Raw genomic sequence first — 21,637 nt, 5'->3', positions numbered from 1 at the left:
AATTATTTATGAAAGCATGTCTAGGTCTTTTTCTCTAATATATCCTTCACTGTTGTACCCTTTATCCCATACGGTCTTTCCATGTTCTTCCCACCAAAATGAATCACCTCTCATTTCCCTGCATTAAAGTTAATTTGCCACTTTTCTGCCCATTCCACCAACTTGCCTATTTTGTTTAGAATTTCTACTATACTTCCTGCACAGTTTTCAATGCTTTCAAATTTTCTACACCGGTAAGCATCAAAGCTGTGCTCTGAATGCCAAAGTCTAATACAGTAACATACTGAGGCAAGTCATGGGCCCGAACACTGACTGCTATCAGTTGTCACCATGGTAACAGATTGGAACTCTGGCTCATTTTTTTTCTTAGATGACCACAAATATTTCTTACACTATTTAGATCACTCGCTTTAGTTCAAGAGATAAACAGTGAAGCCTTTATGGTTCATTTGGTTTAGTTCATGACATGTTCAGCTAAGCATTTCTGAGGACCAAATTATTGAATTGTACTAATAACCTGACACTCCTTGTTGATGTTTTAATATTTATTCAAAATGCAAATTTGCAAACTGCAAATCTACATATTATGAAAATTGTTCATAAAACTGTATTTCATTCTGGTATTTTAATCAGTATTTTTTTCATTTATCCTTTATATTAGATCTATAGAATTTACAGCCAAGATGTTCCACATAAAGTTGGACACTGCACTGAGTTTGTTTGATAAACTCCCCTTCTGTCTGCATATTTCATATTGCTAACTTTTGAATAAACATTGTTACCATATTTCAGAATTTTGATATTCAAAACATTGGAATGGTATAAATTTGTGTTACAGAAGGTGGGCATTAAGCCAATCAACAATCCTGGCAGTCCGAAAGTGGTTTGAATTTGGTCCCATTTGTTCCTGTCTTTCTTGTACTGCAGCTGCATATTTATTATTAATGATTCACTAACTTCTAAAACCCTGTGTTTTTATAGGGCATCACATGCAATAACAACTCTCCACATTAGAAACAACCTTCCGGCCTGAAACATTCAGTTGGTCTTGCTTACTTGAAGAATTTTAAAAGTCCAAAGGAACAAGGTATCTTATAGAAGTAACCTGCACACTACATCATAAAGTGTTAAACATAGTTTCTGTAATTATTATAGTATGAAATATAATGATGCAACCATGATTGGAGCGTAGGAATTCATCACCCTTTACATTTGGAATAATTTTCATTCATTGGGCTTTAGTGATTTGACAAATGGAAGTCAATGCGTATTTTGATACGTGTTAGTGCAAAAAGAAACTACACTTCTTCAAGTGAATGTACTTACATCTCATATGAAACAAGATCAATGAAATAAACATGCTTTTTAATTTTCATAATTAGTGTCAAAGGCCAATAAAATCTTGCTACGCATCAATACATAATTTAGATGTTGTAAGTACAAGGTAAATATTGGTCAATGATAGACTGCATATTTGATGCCATAGTACATTGTCTAAAATAATCTTGTTGAAGTCTGTTGCATTCAGAATTCTTGTTAAAAACAGTGGGTAGAGACACAAATTAGTAGGAAATGTGTTCTTTTATTTATATAATCAGATCAATATTTTCGATCCACATCTCTTCAATTTTGTATTATTCAAAGGCATACAATAAGAATACAGTCATCACGACTCCCTTTCCCGAACTGAGGGTAAAAGAGTCGAGCAGATTTAATTATCCTCTTCAGACACTTTGGGATTTCCTTGAGAATCATCTTCAGTTTTAGGTATATGATGAATCTCTTGATCACTTTGATATTGTTCCTCATACCCTGCACTGTAAGGGTTATACATGTGATACTGATCATAAGATGTTGTCACATCATTAATATCATTTTCATAAGGACATGGAGATTCAAGGTCTGGATCACAAATTATTTCATAACGGCTGGTATCACGGAAATCCACATCTCTATCAGTAACAGCAAATTGTTGCATGCGACATTCAAAGTCACAGTCAGAATCTGGCTCATACATTTCCTCGTTTTCATTGCGACAATCGGAATCATAGTATGGGTCACAATCTTCTTTGTGTTTTTTGTCATCATCATGAGATTGAGCAGTATGACAGTCTGGATCGTAGTCAGGGTTACAACTGTGTTCTGACTGACGAGAGTCTGTTGACATTCCACTGCAGTAAGGGTCATATGGATCACATACTTTTGCATGTGTTTGTTCATTGATCTGGGAGAATTCATTGCCACAGTTAGGGTCATTATCAGGGTTACACTCAAATTCCAACTGCTTTTGACAGTTTGAATCATAACGTGGGTCACAATCTTCTGTGGCTCCTCTGTTCTGCACTTGCTCATTAATCTGGGATTGTGATCTGTCACAGTAGGGGTCAACATTAGGATCACAGTTCTCTGTTGCTGTTCTTTCTTGCTGTCTAGCTCGATATTGGGAATAATAACACTCAGGATCAGTGTACAGATCACAGTTCTCTGAGGTTGTTCGCTGTTGTTCCCTAGCTTGATATCGGGAATAACATTCGGGATTAGTGTATGGATCACAATCCTCTGAGGCTGTACCCTCTTGTTCTCTAGCTCGATATTGGGAATAACATTCAGGATCAGTGTATGGATCACAATTCTCTGAGGGTGTTCTCTCCCGTTCACCAGCTTGATATCGGGAGTAACATTCGGGATCAGTGTGTGGATCACAATTCTCTGAAGCTGTGCTCTCTTGTTCTCTCGCTCGATATCGGGAATAACATTCTGGATCAGTGTACGGATCACAATTCTCTGAAGGTGTTCTCTCTTGTTCTCTAGCTCGATATCGGGAGTAACACTCGGGATCAGTGTATGGATCACAATCCTCTGAAGGTGTTCTCTCTTGTTCCCTAGCTCGATATCGGGAATAACATTCGGGATCGGTGTGTGGATCACAATTCTCTAAACGTGTTCTCTCTTGTTCCCTAGCTAGGTATCGGGAGTAACATTCGGGTTCAGTGTGCGGATCACAGTTCTCTGAAAGTGTTCTGTGTTGTTCCCTAGCTAGATAGCGGGAATAACACTCAGCATCTGTGTGTGGATCACAGTCCTCTGAAGGCGTTCTCTCTTGTTCCCTAGCTCGATATCGGGAATAACACTCAGGATCAGCGTATGGATCACAAACCTCTGAAGGTGTTCTTTGTTGTTCCCTAGCTCGATATCGGGAATAACATTCAGGATCAATGTGTGGATCACAATTCTCTGAACGTGTTCTCTCTTGTTCCCTAGCTAGGTATCGGGAGTAACATTCGGGATCAGTGTGCGGATCACAGTCCTCTGAAAGTGTTCTGCGTTGTTCCCTAGCTAGATATCGGGAATAACACTCAGGATCAGTGTGTGGATCACAGTCCTCTGAAGGTGTTCTCTCTTGTTCCCTAGCTCGATATCGGGAATAACATTCGGGATCAGTGTGTGGATCACAGTCCTCTGAAGATGTTCTCTCTTGTTCCCTAGCTCGATATCGGGAATAACATTCGGGATCAGTGTGTGGATCACAGTCCTCTGAAGGTGTTCTCTCTTGTTCCCTAGCTCGATATCGGGAATAACATTCCGGATCAGTGTATGGATCACAAGCCTCTGAAGGTGTCCTGTCTTGTTCCCTAGCTTGATATCGGGAATAACATTCGGGATCAGTGTATGGATCACAAGGCTCTGAAGGTGTTCTGTCTTGTTCCCTAGCTCGATATCGGGAATAACATTCCGGATCAGTGTATGGATCACAAGGCTCTGAAGGTGTTCTGTCTTGTTCCCTAGCTTGATATCGGGAATAACATTCAGGATCAGTGTGTGGATCACAATCCTCTGAAGGTGTTCTCTCTTGTTCCCTAGCTCGATATCGGGAATAACACTCGGGATCAGTGTATGGATCACAGTCTTCTGAAGATGTTCTCTCTTGTTCCCTAGCTCGATATCGGGAGTAACATTCGGGATCAGTGTATGGATCACAGTTCTCTGAAGATGATCTCTCTTGTTGCCTAGCTAGATATCGGGAGTAACATTCGGAATCAGTGTATGGATCACAATTCTCTAAACGTGTTCTCTCTTGTTCCCTAGCTAGATATCGGGAATAACATTCGGGATCAGTGTATGGATCACAATTGTTTGTTGCTCTTCTTCTGTAACAATAAGGGTCATGTTCTGGATCACAGTTTCTGTCATTTTCAGGTACAGGATTATGTGCTTCATTTCTATGACAGCTGGGATCATAGGGGTCACAGTTATCATCTGTCTGAGATTCATGAACGGGATAACAATCTGGGTGGTAATAGAGGTCACAATCGTAACCTTCCTTTGTTTTACCTTTGTACATGGATTGGGGCCTCCGACAGCTACGATCATACTCAGGATCACAGTCACGATCTGGGATAGCTTGGTCAAGGGATTTTACGTTTCGTCTACAGTTGGGATCACGATAGGGATCACATTTAAATTCACTTCTACCACCATGTACGGACCTATCAGATCTGCAGTAAGGGTCATACCTGGGGTCACATTCAGAATCTGGTGCCGGCTCATCTTTAGGGTGATATGCCAATTGACAGTTGTGATCATAGTATGGGTCACAGTCATATGGGTTCTTATATGCAGCCAAGGTGGAGCGGCAGTATGGATCCTTTGCAGTGTCACAGGCAGAGTATGTGGAATGCACTTCTTTCTTTGTTCTTGGAAAGCAGTTAGGGTCTGAATATGGATCACATGATTGTTTTAAATAGGCAACCAGCACTTGACAGTGTGGATTGTTTGGATCATATGGATTACAATACTGGTTTACTAACTCAGCATATTGTGCATAAGTATAAGGTTGTTGATTACACTTTGCATCAGTACGGGGATCACAGGCATACGCTGATGATGAGTGCTTATAATATGAATCAGGGCTGCAGTTGCGATCTTTATAGGGGTCACATGATTGAACCTGGTATCTGCAGTCGGGGTCTTTATATGGGTCACAGGGGTACTTTTCAGTTCTACAGTATGGATCTTTCTGTGGATCACAGGGGTATGCTTCTGCTCTGCAATAAGGGTCTTTCTGTGGATCACAAGAGTATCCTGCTGCTGTTCCACAATATGGATCTTTCTGTGGATCACAGGGGTATGCTTCTGTTCTGCAATAAGGGTCTTTCTGCGGATCGCAGGGGTACTTTTCAGTTCTACAATATGGATCTTTCTGTGGATCACAGGAATATGCTTCTGCTCTGCAATAAGGGTCTTTCTGCGGATCACAGGGGTACTTTTCAGTTCTACAATATGGATCTTTTTGTGGATCACAGGAATATGCTTCTGCTCTGCAATAAGGGTCTTTTTGTGGATTACAGGAATATGCAGTTGCTCTGCAATATGGATCTTTCTGTGGATCACAGGAATATGCTTCTGCTCGGCAATAAGGGTCTTTCTGTGGATTACAGGAATATGCAGTTGCTCTGCAGTATGGATCTTTCTGTGGATCACAGGAATATGCAGCTGTCCTGCAGTATGGATCTTTCTGTGGATCACAGGAATATGCAGCTGTCCTGCAGTATGGATCTTTGTGTGGATCACAGGAATATGCAGCTGTCCTGCAGTATGGATCTTTCTGTGGATCACAGGAATATGCTTCAGTTCTGCAGTATGGGTCTCTGTGTGGGTCACACTGCTTCTGAGTATATGCTGCTTGTTTGTGGGGAACAGTTGGCTGACAATCTGGATCTTTTGTTGTGTCACAGTCCTCTTCTCGCAAACGCTGCAGATATGCTTGATATGCATGACGGGACTGATCTCTGCTCCTGTCCTGAAGATATTGTAGATAAACCTTGTCCATTTCATGCACCTGGAATAAATGCAATAACAGTAACAAATAATAGAGGCCACTGAGGTTTGGCACATTTTAATCCTTTTTAATAACTTAAAACTATTGGAAAATAGCTTTTATTCTTCTCTGATAAATTGCAATTTATAATTCTCTTATTCTTCACTTTATTTTTAACTGATGCATTATTCCTCAACCTGGACTTTTAATCATGCATCTGTTTCTCTGAAGCCAGTCACTGGAGGTAGATGAGAATATTTGTAAAGTTAACTTGGCTTCTCTTTCAACTGTGAAGCTTTCCCTCCAGCTAAATTTGTCAGCTGAGTTGACAATGGGGAACCACCACATTAAAGTTAGAGCATTCAGCCTGAACTGGGTGTTCCCATCCATTCTAGATAGGCTTGGCTATTTGTCTTTGGAAAGGAGAAGATTTATGGTGACCCAAATAAGCTTTTTAAAGGTTCTACAAGGAATTAATGAAGTTAATTCAATCAAATTGTTCGCTATGATAAAGGATGGAAATTATTAGGAAGACATCATTCAAAATTAAGAACTAAGAGCAAAAAACCAAGATTTCTCACCTCATCTATCCCTCCCTAGCAGCATTGTGGGTCCACCTATAGCATATGGACCACAGTGGTTCAAAAAGACAGCTCACCATCACCTTCACTAGGGCAACTAGGGACATCCATGTCCCATGAGTGAACAAAAACATTGCAAAATAAATTACCAGTAAGGACCATTAGAGAGCTCAGATCAAATGCATTCAAGAATAAATTAGAAATTAAAATGGAGAGAAAAGGAGTAGAAATATATGATGAGATGAAAGGAAGGGATTTACAGAGGTTAGCAATACTTTTCAATAGATCATTATTCAGATTCACCTAAAAATGATTTCTAATGAATTACAGGCTAATTCTGTACAAAGATTAGTTTTGTTTTCTAACAACAGGTTATCTGTGAACTGCCACTAACATTTGGCCTTGGAAAAGGCAATATCCCTCAGTGAAGTCCATTAAAGTTAGTTTGTGCATTTAGTTTTAACAGATCTATATGATTGTGTGGCTTACGGTAAATCACTGGCTCCGAATTTTCACAGTCCCCTTATGGCATCTGTCATTTGTTTAACTTGTATCTGTCTCATTCAAGTAATGCCCAAGTATTGTTGAAAATGCACAGAACAGATAAAAATCCAGCAAGAGAAATAGAGCTTTGGGACCTGAGTGAGCAGGGTATTTCCTTAACCTATGCGATTTAAGAAATTTGGGAAGGACATATTAGCCTTGGAGGGAGTACAACTTAGTTTTACAAAAATGAAAGCTGCACTTCAGCGGTAAATTGATGTGGAGGAATTATACAGATTAGGCCTGTTTTTCCTCAAGAATTTAGAAGGTTTGTAGAATCCTGAGTGTGTGAAAGCAGGCCATTCAGCCCATCGAGTCCACACCAACCCTCTGAGTAGCATCCCACCCAGACCTGCCCCTTCTACCATCCCTGCATTTCTCACCTTAAACACTAGGGGCAATTTAGCATGGCCAATCCACCTAACCTGCGCATCTTTGGACTGTGGAAGGAAACCAGAGCATCTAAAGGAAGTTCACACAGACAAGGGGAGAATGTGCAAACTCCACAGACACTTGCTCAAGGCTGGAATCAAACCTGGGTCCCTGGCGCTGTAAGGCAACAGTGTTAACCACTGAGCCACCGTGTTGCCCCAAAGTTAAGGACTGATCTTGAAGCCTTTAAGATAGTAATATGAAAAGACAGTGTAGAAAAGGATAAACTACTTCCATTGGTTGGGGATTCTAGAACTAAGTCTGAGAATGAGGACCAGATCATTCAGGAGGGATGTTAGGAAGTACTTCTACACACAAAGATAACACGGTGGGAAGCTGGATGAACACAGCAGGCCAAACAGAGGAGCAGGAAAGTTTGATGTTTCGGGTTGAGACTTTTCTGAAGAAGGATCTCGACCCAAAATGTCAAACTTTCCTGCTCCTCTGATGCTGCTCGGCCTGCTGTGTTCATCCAGCTTCACACCGTATTAACTCAGATTCTCCAGCATCAGCAGTTCCTACTATCTCTGTAACAATTTTGGCCCTGAAGTACAATCTGGTCCAGTCCATGAGCTGGTGCCTTTCTCTGCAAACAAAGCATGCTTGCAGGTGCATTTCAAATTGGTGCTAGAGAGATTGGTTAATCCACGTTTGACACTTTTTGCATTTGTGATAATAAAGCTTAATTTTTGATTGCTAGTTTAATAGAAAAATACAGCAAATTCCTAAAACCAGAGGAGAGACTAAGGGATGGTGACTTTACAGAGGTTTATAAAATCATGAGGGCATGGGTAGGGTGAATAGTGAAGGTCTTTTTTCCAGTCCAAAACTACAGGCTACTGGTTTAAGGTGAGAGGATAAAAATTCAAAAGGCACGCACAGGGCAACTTTTTCACACAGAGGGTGGTGCGTGTTTGGATGAGCTGCCAGAGGAAGTGGTGGATGCTGGTACAATGACAATATTTGAAAGGTATCTGGATGGGTGTATGAATAAGAAGGGTTTAGAGAGATACAGGCCAAATGTTGATAAATAGGACTAAATTTATTTAGGTTATCTGGTCGGCATGGATGAGTTGGACCAAAGGGTCTGTTTTCATGTTGCACAGCTCTATGGCTCAATCACTGTAAATATGTTGGGTACCAAAATTAATCGCAGAGGAGCACAGCTAGGGCAGCAACATTTAGACATTGTCATTTAACTATGCACCTCTCTTCAACAGAAGCTGAACTGTAAATATCAGTGAGTATCATTAGTCTTGCTATTATTTTGATAGCAAATTCTGGCCCAATGTCTCATAAATCCATCTGATTGGTAAATATGACTATCTTTCATACTCAAGTCCCTCTTTCACAGAAATAATTGATACTTACTCCTTCATTAAATCCAATATCAATAAAATGCTGGTATGCATTCCAGAAATCAGGGTGTTGTTGAGACTTTTTTGTGTGTCGTTTAGAGCGTATCAATTTGCTCAAGAAGTTTGTTGCTTCTTTGGGCTCCACAGTAACTTTCTGTTCCTCAACTGGAAGAAACAGGAAATGTGGAAATGGTTTAAATCCAAGCTGCTAATTTCTCTGTAGGCTTACAGAAGTGAAGGAGGCTGTAAAGAAAGGGAAGGCAATGCTATGGAAGAATCTGAAACCAAAATATAAGAATTAAGATATCATGGTATTGTCAGGTAAAGAACGAATAAAGTTCAGCAGGAATCTGATCCACACCAGCCATCCAGTCAACTGAACTTGCAACACCTTGAACTGGTAATGCATCCATTTCCTCAACACTCAATCCTTCCCTTCTTTCACTGTCCCACCTCCCCGAAACTTATCCCTCAAGAGCAACTCAACTGGCCCACATGTAATCCCAGACAGCATGCACTTGGCCTTGGCCTCATCCCAAGGTTTCAAGGGAATGGATCCCAGACTCTGATCCCAGTCACTGACCATGGCCAGCCTCCAGGACTAAACTTAGATACATTCCTTGATTGACTGTGTGGTTCCCCTGGTTGACTATAATCCCCTTCAGCCCTCAAGGGACAGTGTCCCTTTGGGCTTTTACATCTGACTATTTGGTTTTAAAAACATGCAGGATATTCACCACAAGCTGTTGACACCTGCTGCAGGTGGGATGTTGACATAGCACGATGCCACACATTCAGCATTGAGGTCAACAACTTCAGAATATAAACTCCATCCTCTGATATGTGGCGAGAGAGAGTCAACATTTGCATCCCAATGACTGTTCTTTGGAATTGAAGGGGGCTGAGAAATGATGTTTTTTAGACCGTTGACAAGCCAGAATAATCAAAAAAAGGTTTGCTTTGCTGAGAGCAAACCAATACAAACAAGGCACTTAGAGGGGGAAGGGGTCAAAATGGAGGACAGAGTTTATATTCTGAAGTCGTTGACCTCAATCTAAACGTAAAATGAGGTGCTGTTTTTCCAGTTGATGTAGAAGTTCACTGAACCACTGTAACAGGCCTCGGAGGGAAAGGTTTACATCTTATGGCCACAGCTAGGTTCATGTTCAGCACAACCTGCTAGGCTTGGATGTCGATAGAGTTTTTTTGTGTTGACGGATGCCATGTGAGAGTAGATAAGCTTGGCTGTGATCTCACTCCATGGTTAAATAATGAACCGAAAACCGACTTTCCATGAGCGCAAATGAATATTGGGTGGGCCACCAGAGGGAGCCAGATAAACTAGGGACCACATCACAGCAAATAAAGCTGCCTTGAGAAGAGGAAATGCACTAATTGCTAAATTCAGATATAGGATGCCTGTTTGTTTTTGATTCATCTATGGGATGTGAGCATTGCTGGCAAGGCTGGCATCTGTTGCCTATTCTGGATTGCACAGAGGGCATTTGAGAGTCAGTCACATTGCTGCAGGTCTGAAACCACATGTAGGCCACACTAGGAATGGTTTGCAGACTAGCTTCCCTAATGGACGTTAGTGAACCAGGTAGGTTCATACAACAGTCAACAGTGGTTACACAGTTGCCATTAGGCCTGCTTTTAAATCGGGATCGTTCCTGAATTCAACTTAAATTTCAGCATCTGCCATGGTGGGATTCAAACCCATATTCCCTGAACACGAGATAATGGGAACTGCAGATGCTGGAGATTCCAAGATAATAAAATGTGAGGCTGGATGAACACAGCAGGCCAAGCAGCATCTCAGGAGCACAAAAGCTGACGTTTCGGGCCTAGACCCTTCATCAGAGAGGGGGATGGGGGGAGGGAACTGGAATAAATAGGGAGAGAGGGGGAGGCGGACCGAAGATGGAGAGTAAAGAAGATAGGTGGAGAGGGTGTAGGTGGGGAGGTAGGGAGGGGATAGGTCAGTCCAGGGAAGACGGACAGGTCAAGGAGGTGGGATGAGGTTAGTAGGTAGCTGGGGGTGCGGCTTGGGGTGGGAGGAAGGGATGGGTGAGAGGAAGAACCGGTTAGGGAGGCAGAGACAGGTTGGACTGGTTTTGGGATGCAGTGGGTAGGGGGGAAGAGCTGGGCTGGTTGTGTGGTGCAGTGGGGGGAGGGGATGAACTGGGCTGGTTTAGGGATGCAGTGGGGGAAGGGGAGATTTTGAAACTGGTGAAGTCCACATTGATACCATATGGCTGCAGGGTTCCCAGGCGGAATATGAGTTGCTGTTCCTGCAACCTTCGGGTGGCATCATTGTGGCAGTGCAGGAGGCCCATGATGGACATGTCATCAAGAGAATGGGAGGGGGAGTGGAAATGGTTTGCGACTGGGAGGTGCAGTTGTTTGTTGCGAACTGAGCGGAGGTGTTCTGCAAAGCGGTCCCCAAGCCTCCGCTTGGTTTCCCCAATGTAGAGGAAGCCGCACCGGGTACAGTGGATGCAGTATACCACATTGGCAGATGTGCAGGTGAACCTCTGCTTAATGTGGAATGTCATCTTGGGGCCTGGGATAGGGGTGAGGGAGGAGGTGTGGGGACAAGTGTAGCATTTCCTGCGGTTGCAGGGGAAGGTGCCGGGTGTGGTGGGGTTGGAGGGCAGTGTGGAGCTCTGCCTCCCTAACCGGTTCTTCCTCTCACCCATCCCTTCCTCCCACCCCAAGCCGCACCCCCAGCTACCTACTAACCTCATCCCACCTCCTTGACCTGTCCGTCTTCCCTGGACTGACCTATCCCCTCCCTACCTCCCCACCTACACCCTCTCCACCTATCTTCTTTACTCTCCATCTTCGGTCCGCCTCCCCCTCTCTCCCTATTTATTCCAGTTCCCTCCCCCCATCCCCCTCTCTGATGAAGGGTCTAGGCCCGAAACGTCAGCTTTTGTGCTCCTGAGATGCTGCTTGGCCTGCTGTGTTCATCCAGCCTCACATTTTATTACCCTGAACACGATCTTGGGGTTCTGGATTACGAAATCATTGACATTATTACCATTGCAAAGCCACATCTCCATGTTTTGGCCTGTCATTTTACAGCATGTGATTTTTAAAATGAAAACATTCAAGTTCATCAGATTTTAACTGAGCCCCATTTACAGTTATATTACTAATAACAATAATACTTTTTTTAAAAAAAATCAAAGTTAGAAATGGGAAAATAAAACCACAACACTAGTTCAAGATGCCACAGTAAAAGTTAAATGCAAACTGATTTTTCTTTACAATTCACACAGCCCGAACCTGAAAACAATTACTCAGGTTGAAGAGCCAATCTTTAGTTACTAGCATTCTTCAAATACATCACCCAAGAATGATGGCTTTTCATGTGTGAGCTCAGAGATTGTCAGCAAGCTACTTGGCCTTAAATGGAAGGCTGCAGTGGAAGGCGTGAGGTGGATTGTGGATGGGAGGATTGCAGAGGGCTGAAACGTACTAAAGTTATTTCTAGCAGGAGTCACGTGATATTGACTGGCTACAGGAATTCTGGTTAATATTTTCTTCCGTGAGTATACAGAAGGTAATTATATTCTTTAGTCTGTTCGAGCAATGATGGGATAACTGTTTACAGAACGGAGATCAAAACCTGAGACCTACTTACTTAACTGCACTCACCTATCACCATTCCATCTACCTTCCCCAGCCCAACCCCCCTTCATTTATTTCAGAGCCCCCTTCCTCTCCCCCATTTCTGAAGAAGGGTCCCGACCCGAAGCGTCAGCTTCCCTGCTCCTCTGATGCTGCCTGGCCTGCTGCGCTCATCCACCTCCACACTGTGTTATCTCAGACTCCAGCATCGGCATGTTCTTACTATTTCTAAACCTGAGACCTACCTGCTTGAAATGGTTTAATACTACATGGCTGCACAGGCTATGAACTGCATCATCTGGGAGAGCTGAGGTTGGTTGGCTCGCCGAGCTGGTTTCTTGTTTCACCGAAGTTTCGTTACCATGCTGGGTAACATCCTCAGTGCAGCCTCCAATGAGGCATCGGTGTGTTCTCCCACTTGGTTTTTAAACTCTGGGGTCTGTTAAGATGGATTGCCTCACTCCTGGTTTTCCTACCTAGTGGAATGTATATGGGGTCAAGTTTAATGTGTTTATTAATAGCATGCTTCGTGGAGTGCCAGGCTTCTAGGAATTCTCGTGCTTGTGGCCTGTCCCAGGATTTTGGTGTTGTTCCAGTCGAAATGGTGATTCTCCTTGTCCATGTGGATTGAGATGAGTGAGTATTGGTCGTGTCTTTTTCGAGCCAGTTGGTGTTCATGTTCTCTTGTTGTTAGTCCGATGCAGTGTTTCTCACGGTCTCTGCAGGGGATTTTATAGATGACACTGGTCCTGTCCATGGTGGGGAGTGGGTCTTTAGTTTGGGAGAGCAGTTGTTGTAGGGTTGATGTGGCTTGTGTGCCACTTTGATGCCCAGCGGTCGTAGGAGTCTTGTGGCGAGTTCCAACATGTTCCTGATAAAGGGTGGTGTGATGAGTGTGCTGGGGCATGTGGTATCTTTCTGATGTGAGAAACCATCTCAACGGACCCCAGAGTTTAAAAATCAGGCGGGTGAACACACCGACTTTTCATCAGAGGCTGCACTGAGGATATTACCCGGCACGGTAAAGAAACATCTGCGAAACAAGAAACCAGCTCGGCGAGCCAACCAACCTCAACACCCACACCCTGAGCTACAAATCTACTCCAAAACATCTGGGAGAGCCCCTAAACTGCCCCTTTTTAAGTAGATTTTACGATAGAGAAACCAAACTGAATTCCCCTTTAGTAACTGCTGGCTGAGCATGTGGTTCTTGCTGGGTTCAAGTCGCATGCAGAAGGTTACTTACCATCTCTTTTAAAGAGCTGGCGCAGCACGTTAGCCTCCAGCATGTCTGAAAGAGAACAGCAACAAGGCAAACCAGATGTGGCAAACTGAAAGAACAAGAAAAAAATCCACTACCTGCTAAATAGGATGTTCTGTGGACACAGTGGGATCCTCATATTTCAGTGCTGCAGGTGGTATTTTAGAAGAGTATCCTCAAACACTTCAGATCTTTAGTCCCAGGAGTTAGTCAGCAGGGGTTATTTGTTAATATTACTAAATGGTTATCCAAGTCTTAAACTACAAAGCTAATCCAATTTGCCTAAGGCATTATAGAACTAAAATCTTACACAGCCACCCAGCTTTGCAGGTTTCTTTCAGATTTCTACTTTAAGAAGAAACTTAAGAGCTTAAGAGCAAACATTATTTTTTAAAATAATTGCACGTTAATTCACAAGACAGTGGAGACAAACTGTTATCAATTACTATTTATGCCTTATTTCACAAATTTACAGGTTCAACCTTCAAAATAGTATCTTTGTTTGGTTTGATTTAACTTTAATGATATGCATATTTCCTGAACCATAAAACGGAAAATTTTACTGGCTGGACATTTTCAGTGTTGCAAAGTAGTTAAATGTAACTTGAACACTGAATAACACCATGTGCAGTACCAGCCAAAATCTTGGAGCTCATTGCCGAACAGTGCAGTGGGAGTACATTCAACAGACATACTGCAGCAATTCTGCAAAGCAATTCTCAACAGCTACTAGGGATGGGCAATAAATGTTGGCATAGCTAGTGATGCCCGCATTCTGAAAATTAATGGGGAAAAATAATTGGGAGTTCAATTTGAAACTGTAATTTAGTGTAGAATGATTAGCAAAGTCACTGGCTTATCTGGGTCACCTTAACATTGAGAATGAATTATAGAACACCCTTGAGCACATCTTAATGAATTTATTTATATTCATTTATAGTACAGACATATTCCATTATTTTCTCTGCATGTTACATACGGGGGCATTTACATGGTGGCTGCATAGCTCAAGCATTGTGACCAGTGACTTGAAAACAGATAACATCACAGAGGACTAGTATTACAATGCGTTTTTGCAAAATTTGGTAGTTGCTTAGCAATATAAATTATATTCTGGAAAATATTAGTTGCCATTATTTATACATTATTTACAGAACTGCATTTGGTTCCACTTTAGAAAAAGACAGACATTCTGGATGTTACGATTATCACAGGCTTAATTCTATTGACTGGCAAATCAAAATGGAATGAGAACCAATGACTGTACCATCAGGAACTGATTACAGTATGACCTGCATCACCAATTTTCTCTCCTCTTTTGAAAAAAAAGGATTAGATATTGATTTATTCCCATGAACAATGGGACAAAGAATCTTTGTTGCAATCCTTTATACCATTCTTTTCACCATAAATGTGTTCCTAAAGTTTTAAATTCCCTCTTTTCACAGAAACATTGATGAAACTTGACCTTACATGCCTTATTGATTATGTGCACTGATATACTTATATCTGATAGGAACATAAATTTCTACAATGAGTTCATACAATCATGAACCTAACATGGAAAGGTACTAAAAGACTGGCATAGCCAGAAACAAAGAGAAAAATAACATAAGGTAAATAAACTAATGTATTTTTAATTTTATTCATTTCCTCATAGCCAGACAATGATCCACTTGTATAGAAGCTTAAGAGCTGTCATCATTTGATTTTACCCAGACAAGGACTAATGCATGACATTGAGTAGGGTGAGCAGATGGGGACCAGAACAGAAGGGGAAAGTTAAGCTATTCAATGAGGTGAATTCATTTCTCTCTATATTTGCAAACTCTTAAATAAAATTGATCGAGTGTAAAAACTACAATATTTTAGATCTTGATTTTGATTTAACAGTCTTAATAGCTCCTACAAACAGAAGCTGATTCCTCTAAAGGGAGGATGAGTAACCAGTGGCCTTAGATTTAAGACATTTGCCTAAAGAACATGAGAAAAAACATTTACGGTTTCTTTTTCAATGCACAGTGGGTTGTTATGATCAGGAATACACTACTTGTAATAGCAGTGGAAGCAGAAACATTAGTCATTTCAAAAATTTAGTTGGATATCTGCATAAAAGGATTATATCACAGGGTTATAGGGAACAAAAAAAATGGTTGTGGTATCAATGAGATAGTTCTTTCAAATAGCCAATACAGGAAAGATAGGCTGAAGTTGTGCCTCTCCATGTTGCATCATTTTACGAAACAAGAAATTATATATATCAAATAGTAAATATGAAAAGTAGGCTTACAATATTCAGTCCCTATATATCAGTCAAAATGTTTCCTCTTTATGTTAAGTGAGTACAATTTTAAAACTTACAAGTTTAGTAAGTCTAGTTTAAGTATCTACTGGCTTAAATACCATTTAAAAATAAACTGTATATGAAGACATTCTCGGGAAGTTAGATCAAAACCAGCAATATAAAGTTGAGGAAAAGTCCAAGAACAAGTAGAGGATTTCTCATAATCTTATTAGATAGATTGGAATCAATTTTTAACAAAATAGCCCAGTATTGTACAAAAATATACTAATTGTTGAAAATCTGCTTGCATACAAATAGTCTATTTTATTTGCACATCAACATAATTTTGCATACAATTGTGTTACCATTTTTTTTCATTTTGTATACATCAATTAGCTTTGAAATTGGCATCACTGGCCAGATGTGGTACAGATGTGTGGTATTTAATCACCATGGACTCAAGAAGAAAATAGAAAATCTCTCATAAAACGTCAGCAGTAGTTATAATAATTCCACTCACCAGGCAAGAACAAGACTGTTAGAACCACAGTAGCCAGGATCAAAGAGAACACGTTCACCTTTGTGCAGTCCATGATAACCTATATTTTAACACCTGTGTATACTGTGGAAAAACATAATAAAAGATGTGTTTAATTGTTCCTTGTGATGTTGAGCAAAAATTGATTACACATTTTCATGTACAATCTGGGATTAATAATATCCCTTCTACCAACATGTTGGAAAATTACAGACTGAGTATATTATGTAGGCTTGTTAGAAAAGGAGATGGCTGTAAGTCTGTTCATTTTCCATAAGCAAACTCCACTTTCTCAGCATCTCCATTAATATCTCTCCTGAAATGAGCCTGATTTAACTCTCCACTTCAAATGAAATATGTTGCCAGTGATGGTCAGCATTCTCTTAATTGGAGGAAACTAAACAATCCAGTTCCCCTTCTTATTACTCAGTTTGAAATGTTTCCTTTGTTGTCTGCAGTTTCCATCTCAGTGAAGAATTAAGTTGGATTCTTTGATAATATTGAACAAAAACAAAAGCATTTTGAAACAAAAAACAAGACCTACTTTTTAAAATGCCCATCGTAGTTTCAAATTCCTGCAACTGGACATATCTTTGTTGAATAAGGCAGAATGTGCCAGAGAAGCTCAGCATGTCTGGCAACCCTCTGTGTAGACAGAGAGAGAGTTAACATTTCAAGTCCAATATTATTCTTCTTCAGAACTGAGCCCCATAGTTAAGCAACAGCACTACTGAAATCACAGAGAATACATTTTGAGGGTCTTGCAGTTCAGTGGAAAGCATCCCTGCTTCTAAAACAGAACCTCTGATCTCAAGTCCTGCTCCAGAGCTTGATGATCAAGAAGGTGCTGTCATAATAAAAAAAAACAAAGAACTACAGATGCTGGAAATCTCAAACCTAAACAGAAACTGCTGGAGAAACTCAGCAGCATCTGTGGAGACAAGCAAAATCAACACTTTGCATCCAGTGACCCTTCTCCAAAATTGTCATAACAAGTTGGGTAATCGACTCATAAATCCTTTCAATTGTAAAATATCTCCAAATCCTTTCAATATTTGCTAATGACAGGTGATACAAATGACAAAGAATCTTTGTCACCCCTATGGTGGAAGGAAATTGGACCCTGTAGAATTATTACTTCAAGTTCCAGGTTACAACATGCCTATACAAGTGTAGGTTGCAGCAACTAATTGGACTTCCAAGTGACAAGAGGCAATTGGAGTTTGACACCGTCTCTGGTTGGGCTGAATTTGGTTCCTGCTTCTTAGTCTTAGTGAAGATCATGGTGCTGTGCATTACCTTTGGGCAGAGGACTAAAGAAGAAGATATTCTGTGTGTGGGTCTATTTTAAGAGGATATCTACTAAAGAACCAAAATCTAAATTTACATGTTGTGCAAAACTGCGGTGCACTGATTTAATTCTTCCAACACCAAAATGTTTTAAGCTGCTTTTAAATTGGACAGGAAAGATGTGGCATTGTCACTCATGTTGTATCAGTCTTGTAAAATCAGAAACAATTCAAAGTAAATTGTCTCTGATTTGTTGAGATTCTTTATTTTCTCTTAGTAAAAACATTCTATAATTTTGACCAATTGTAGTGTTGGTGCATGTTGACCACATTGACTACAGCAGTTCAATTAGAATGCCCACTACCACTTTTTCTTGGGCAACCAGGAAGGGGCAATGAATGTCTGTCTTACTAATGGTGCTTATGTCTGAAAATGAATGGGGAAGAACAAGAGGGGAACTGGTGAGACTATTTTTGTGTTACTGGGTTAACCCAGTGACTGGTCTTAATGAACCTCATAAGTGTACACTTGGTTTGTTACCAGCTGAACAGCATTGATGTGGGAATAAGTACTGTACACATGCCAATAAACTCACACCCAGCTTCAAACGGCACCTTCTCTGCTTCATTAGTGAGATCCAGGAATTTATACCAATGCATCCACCATACAGTGCCACACAATGAATATTCAGATTTTACTTGAATGTATATTGAAATATTATAATATGTTATACAGATATACACTCAGTATTTTTTGCAAATGTTCTTCTCTAGTATGGGATTGGCTGGTTGTTGGACCAGTATTGGCCCAAATGGTGGTTATACGTAGTTTGATAGTAACTAACAACAACAATTGTGTGTATTGAGTCACCGCAGTTAAATCCAATCCACACACTTCCAACAAGACCCACTGGACAGCATCAGGAATGTCAAACTTTCTTCACAAAATCACAGGATGCAGAAGCTAATTGTAGCATATCCAGTGCCATCAGCAAACTCAGGGCAGTGCACATTTCCAACATCGAATCTTTTTGATTCTTAGGCCTCAGCTGCTCAGCAGAATGACTTACCAAATCCTCATGAAATCTAAAATTGAACAAAATGTTATTACTAAATTAATACAAGTCACAATCAATAGATCATAATTATCCACGCCATTTGATCAAAGCCCTCCAATCCTGACACAGCTAGTTGTAAAAAGTGACAGACTATTCAAAAATTAACATGACAAGGCAGCTGCATAAATGTCCAAATCCTTTACAATGGTAGGGTCCAATATATGAATGCAAAGGATAAAGTTGGATTTTTTGCAAGTGTCTTCAGCCAGAAATTCCCAGTGGATGATCAGCTCAAGCTACTTGCAAGATTTGCAGAATCACAGAAACTAATCAGCAGCCACTTTGATAATGGGAACTGCAGATGCTGGAGAATTCAAGATAATAAAATGTGAGGCTGGATGAACACAGCAGGCCAAGCAGCATCTCAGGAGCACAAAAGCTGACGTTTCGGCCCTAGACCCTTCATCAGAGAGGGGGATGGGGAGAGGGTTCTGGAATAAATAGGGAGAGAGGGGGAGGCGGACCGAAGATGGAGAGAAAATTCTTTTCTCTCCATCTTCGGTCCACCTCCCCCTCTCTCCCTATTTATTCTAGAACCCTCACCCCATCCCCCTCTCTGATGAAGGGTCTAGGCCCGGAACGTCAGCTTTTGTTTTCCTGAGATGCTGCTGGACCTGCTGTGTTCATCCGGCCTCACATTTCATTATCAGCCACTTTGATTTCCTTCACACATTACTCAACTGGTTCTCAACAATCTCGATAGAGTGGAGATTAGGGACCGTGATGAAAATGCCCAGGTAGGACAAATAAGGAAAAAATTAATTCCAGCCAATTACTGCTTCATCAGGCTGATAGAAGTTTCAAAAATGTCATTAATGGTGCTACCAAGCAGCACTTACTCAATAAAGCGCAATTTGGATTCCATCAGGCTCCAGATCTCATTATAGCTTTGATCCAAACATGGATAAAAGAGCCGAATTCCAGAGGTGAAGTCAAAATAACAATGCTTGACGTCAATACATTGTGAAGCTGGAGCAACACAGCAGGTCAGGCAGCATCAGAGGAGGAGGAAAGTCATCATTTCAAGTCAGGACCCTTGCTGAGTACTGGGTTGTGGGAAGGGAGTTGGGAAATAAATCAATTTATTTCCTAGCTCCCTTCCTCCTCCCCAGCCCTGATGAAAGGTCATGACATGAAACATCAGCTTTCCTCCTCCCCTGATGCTGCCTGACCTGCTGTGTTGCTCCAGCTTCACAATGTATTGATTCTGACTCCAGGATCTGCATTCTTGCTATCTCCAACCCTTAACATCAACTCAAGATTTGGCTAAGGGTGTCATCAGGAACCTGGATAAAATTCAAGTAAATAGAAATTGAAGGAAAGCTCTCCACCAGTTGGAGCCATACCTCGTACCAAAGTTGGTTGTGGTTTTGGAGACCAATTTGCAATTCTGAATGTAATAAAACATACCTGCTCACATGCAACAAAACCCAAACAGCATTCAGGCTTGGATGGATAATTGTGAAGTAACTTCATAACGCAGGAGGAGGAGGCAATGATGATCTCCAACAAGAGAAAGTCTGACAAGTTTCCATTGCCATCAATGGCATCAACATTGTCAAATCCTCACTATCAACATCTTGAGTGTCACCATTGTCAGAAACCTAACAAGACAAGCCACATAAATATCATGGGTACAAAAGCAGGCCACGGACTGGAAATTTAGTAGTACATGATTCACTTCCTGACTTTGCAAAAACCTGTCCACCATATATGAGACATAAGTGAGGATGTGATGAAGTGCTCTCCACTAACCTGGTGAATGGCAGCTCCAACAACATTCAGGAAGCTCAAAGTAATCTAAGAAACTGAAGCTCACTCAATTGGCATCTCAACCACCACTTTAAGCATTCATTGCTTCCACAGCTGGCACAATATGGTTGCCACATGTGCTATCTACAAGATGCACAATACCTCTTACTTAGCAGAGCAAGAGACCCTTGAGAATGCCATACATCCACGTTGACCCCCCCAGGCCACATACCATTCTGACTTGGAAATATATTGCAGTCCCTCCATCACTTTTGGAACAGAATTCTATGGTATAATAACACTGCACTTTTATCACACAGACTGCTGCAGTTTCTACTCTTGGGAAGTGAGGGATAAGTAATAAATGATAACATTGTCAACGACATCCACAAATAAATCCACAATGCTGTGTTTCATAAGGATTATGAAAACTAAGTATTTCAGTTCAAGACTTGTGGAAAGTGTAAATTCTGCTGCAGGGTTTTCTCAGAACAAACTGGAAACTACAGAAACTTTGATCACGTATGACTCAGAAGATGCTGTTTTATAGAGCACTAAAACAGTTAGGAGGCCTGGTAATGCGCCTGGAGACAAGTGAACACAATGTGTGCCAAATGAATCCGTAAAGTTGCCAGACACAACTCTGAGACAACAAACTGTTTTAATCATGGTGTGCTATCTTCTTTTACTTAGATCCATATGAATAATTCAACTCACAATCAGTATTCAGTTATTGTGAAGCTGGCAAAATATTCCCCTACCTACTAAAAGGAGCACTTCAGTCTTCATTAATTATAGGATGAAAGGAACATATAAACTAGGAATGAAACTGTTGAACAAAATGATGAAGTACTAACACTTCAGCCTGATTACCAAACGCTGCACAAAATACAATGCTACGTTTTTCATTATATATTCGTAGACATCCAAGGACAGTTCACTCTCTTCCTGATTAAGTTAACACCTTTACAACTTGATCATATCCAGTCTCAGCATATAACAAATGGTGCTGTGGCTGAGGTTA

At 41.0% G+C, this 21,637-nt stretch overlaps 1 protein-coding gene and 1 long non-coding RNA gene across 4 annotated transcripts in view; one reads left to right on the top strand and one right to left on the bottom strand.

Moving 5' to 3' along the window:
* LOC125458007 (uncharacterized) overlaps positions 1 to 21,637 on the top strand; it is a 34,474-nt gene that overhangs the window by 5,870 nt on the left and 6,967 nt on the right. Inside the window, exon 2 of the long non-coding RNA XR_007248723.2 lies at positions 982 to 1,087. This is a non-coding gene — a long non-coding RNA (uncharacterized LOC125458007). The remainder of the gene's footprint in view (positions 1 to 981; positions 1,088 to 21,637) is intronic.
* The window catches only part of LOC125458005 (uncharacterized), a 31,451-nt gene continuing 11,284 nt past the window's right edge, over positions 1,471 to 21,637 (bottom strand). For 2 of the 3 annotated variants that reach the window (XM_048542857.2, XM_048542858.2), the window contains exons 2-5: positions 16,437 to 16,538; positions 13,618 to 13,662; positions 8,746 to 8,897; positions 1,471 to 5,839 (exon numbers count right to left, since the gene is read on the bottom strand). In XM_048542857.2, coding sequence (XP_048398814.2) covers positions 1,712 to 5,839; positions 8,746 to 8,897; positions 13,618 to 13,662; positions 16,437 to 16,509 — 4,398 coding nt within the window. In that variant the 5' untranslated portion in view covers positions 16,510 to 16,538 and the 3' untranslated portion in view covers positions 1,471 to 1,711. The remainder of the gene's footprint in view (positions 5,840 to 8,745; positions 8,898 to 13,617; positions 13,663 to 16,436; positions 16,539 to 21,637) is intronic. The other variant, XM_048542859.2, reaches the window with a different exon arrangement.

The sequence above is a fragment of the Stegostoma tigrinum genome, chromosome 14 (assembly GCF_030684315.1).
Source record: "Stegostoma tigrinum isolate sSteTig4 chromosome 14, sSteTig4.hap1, whole genome shotgun sequence".
Classification (NCBI taxonomy): Eukaryota; Metazoa; Chordata; class Chondrichthyes; order Orectolobiformes; family Stegostomatidae; genus Stegostoma; species Stegostoma tigrinum.
This window is presented reverse-complemented; position numbering and strand designations above follow the sequence as displayed.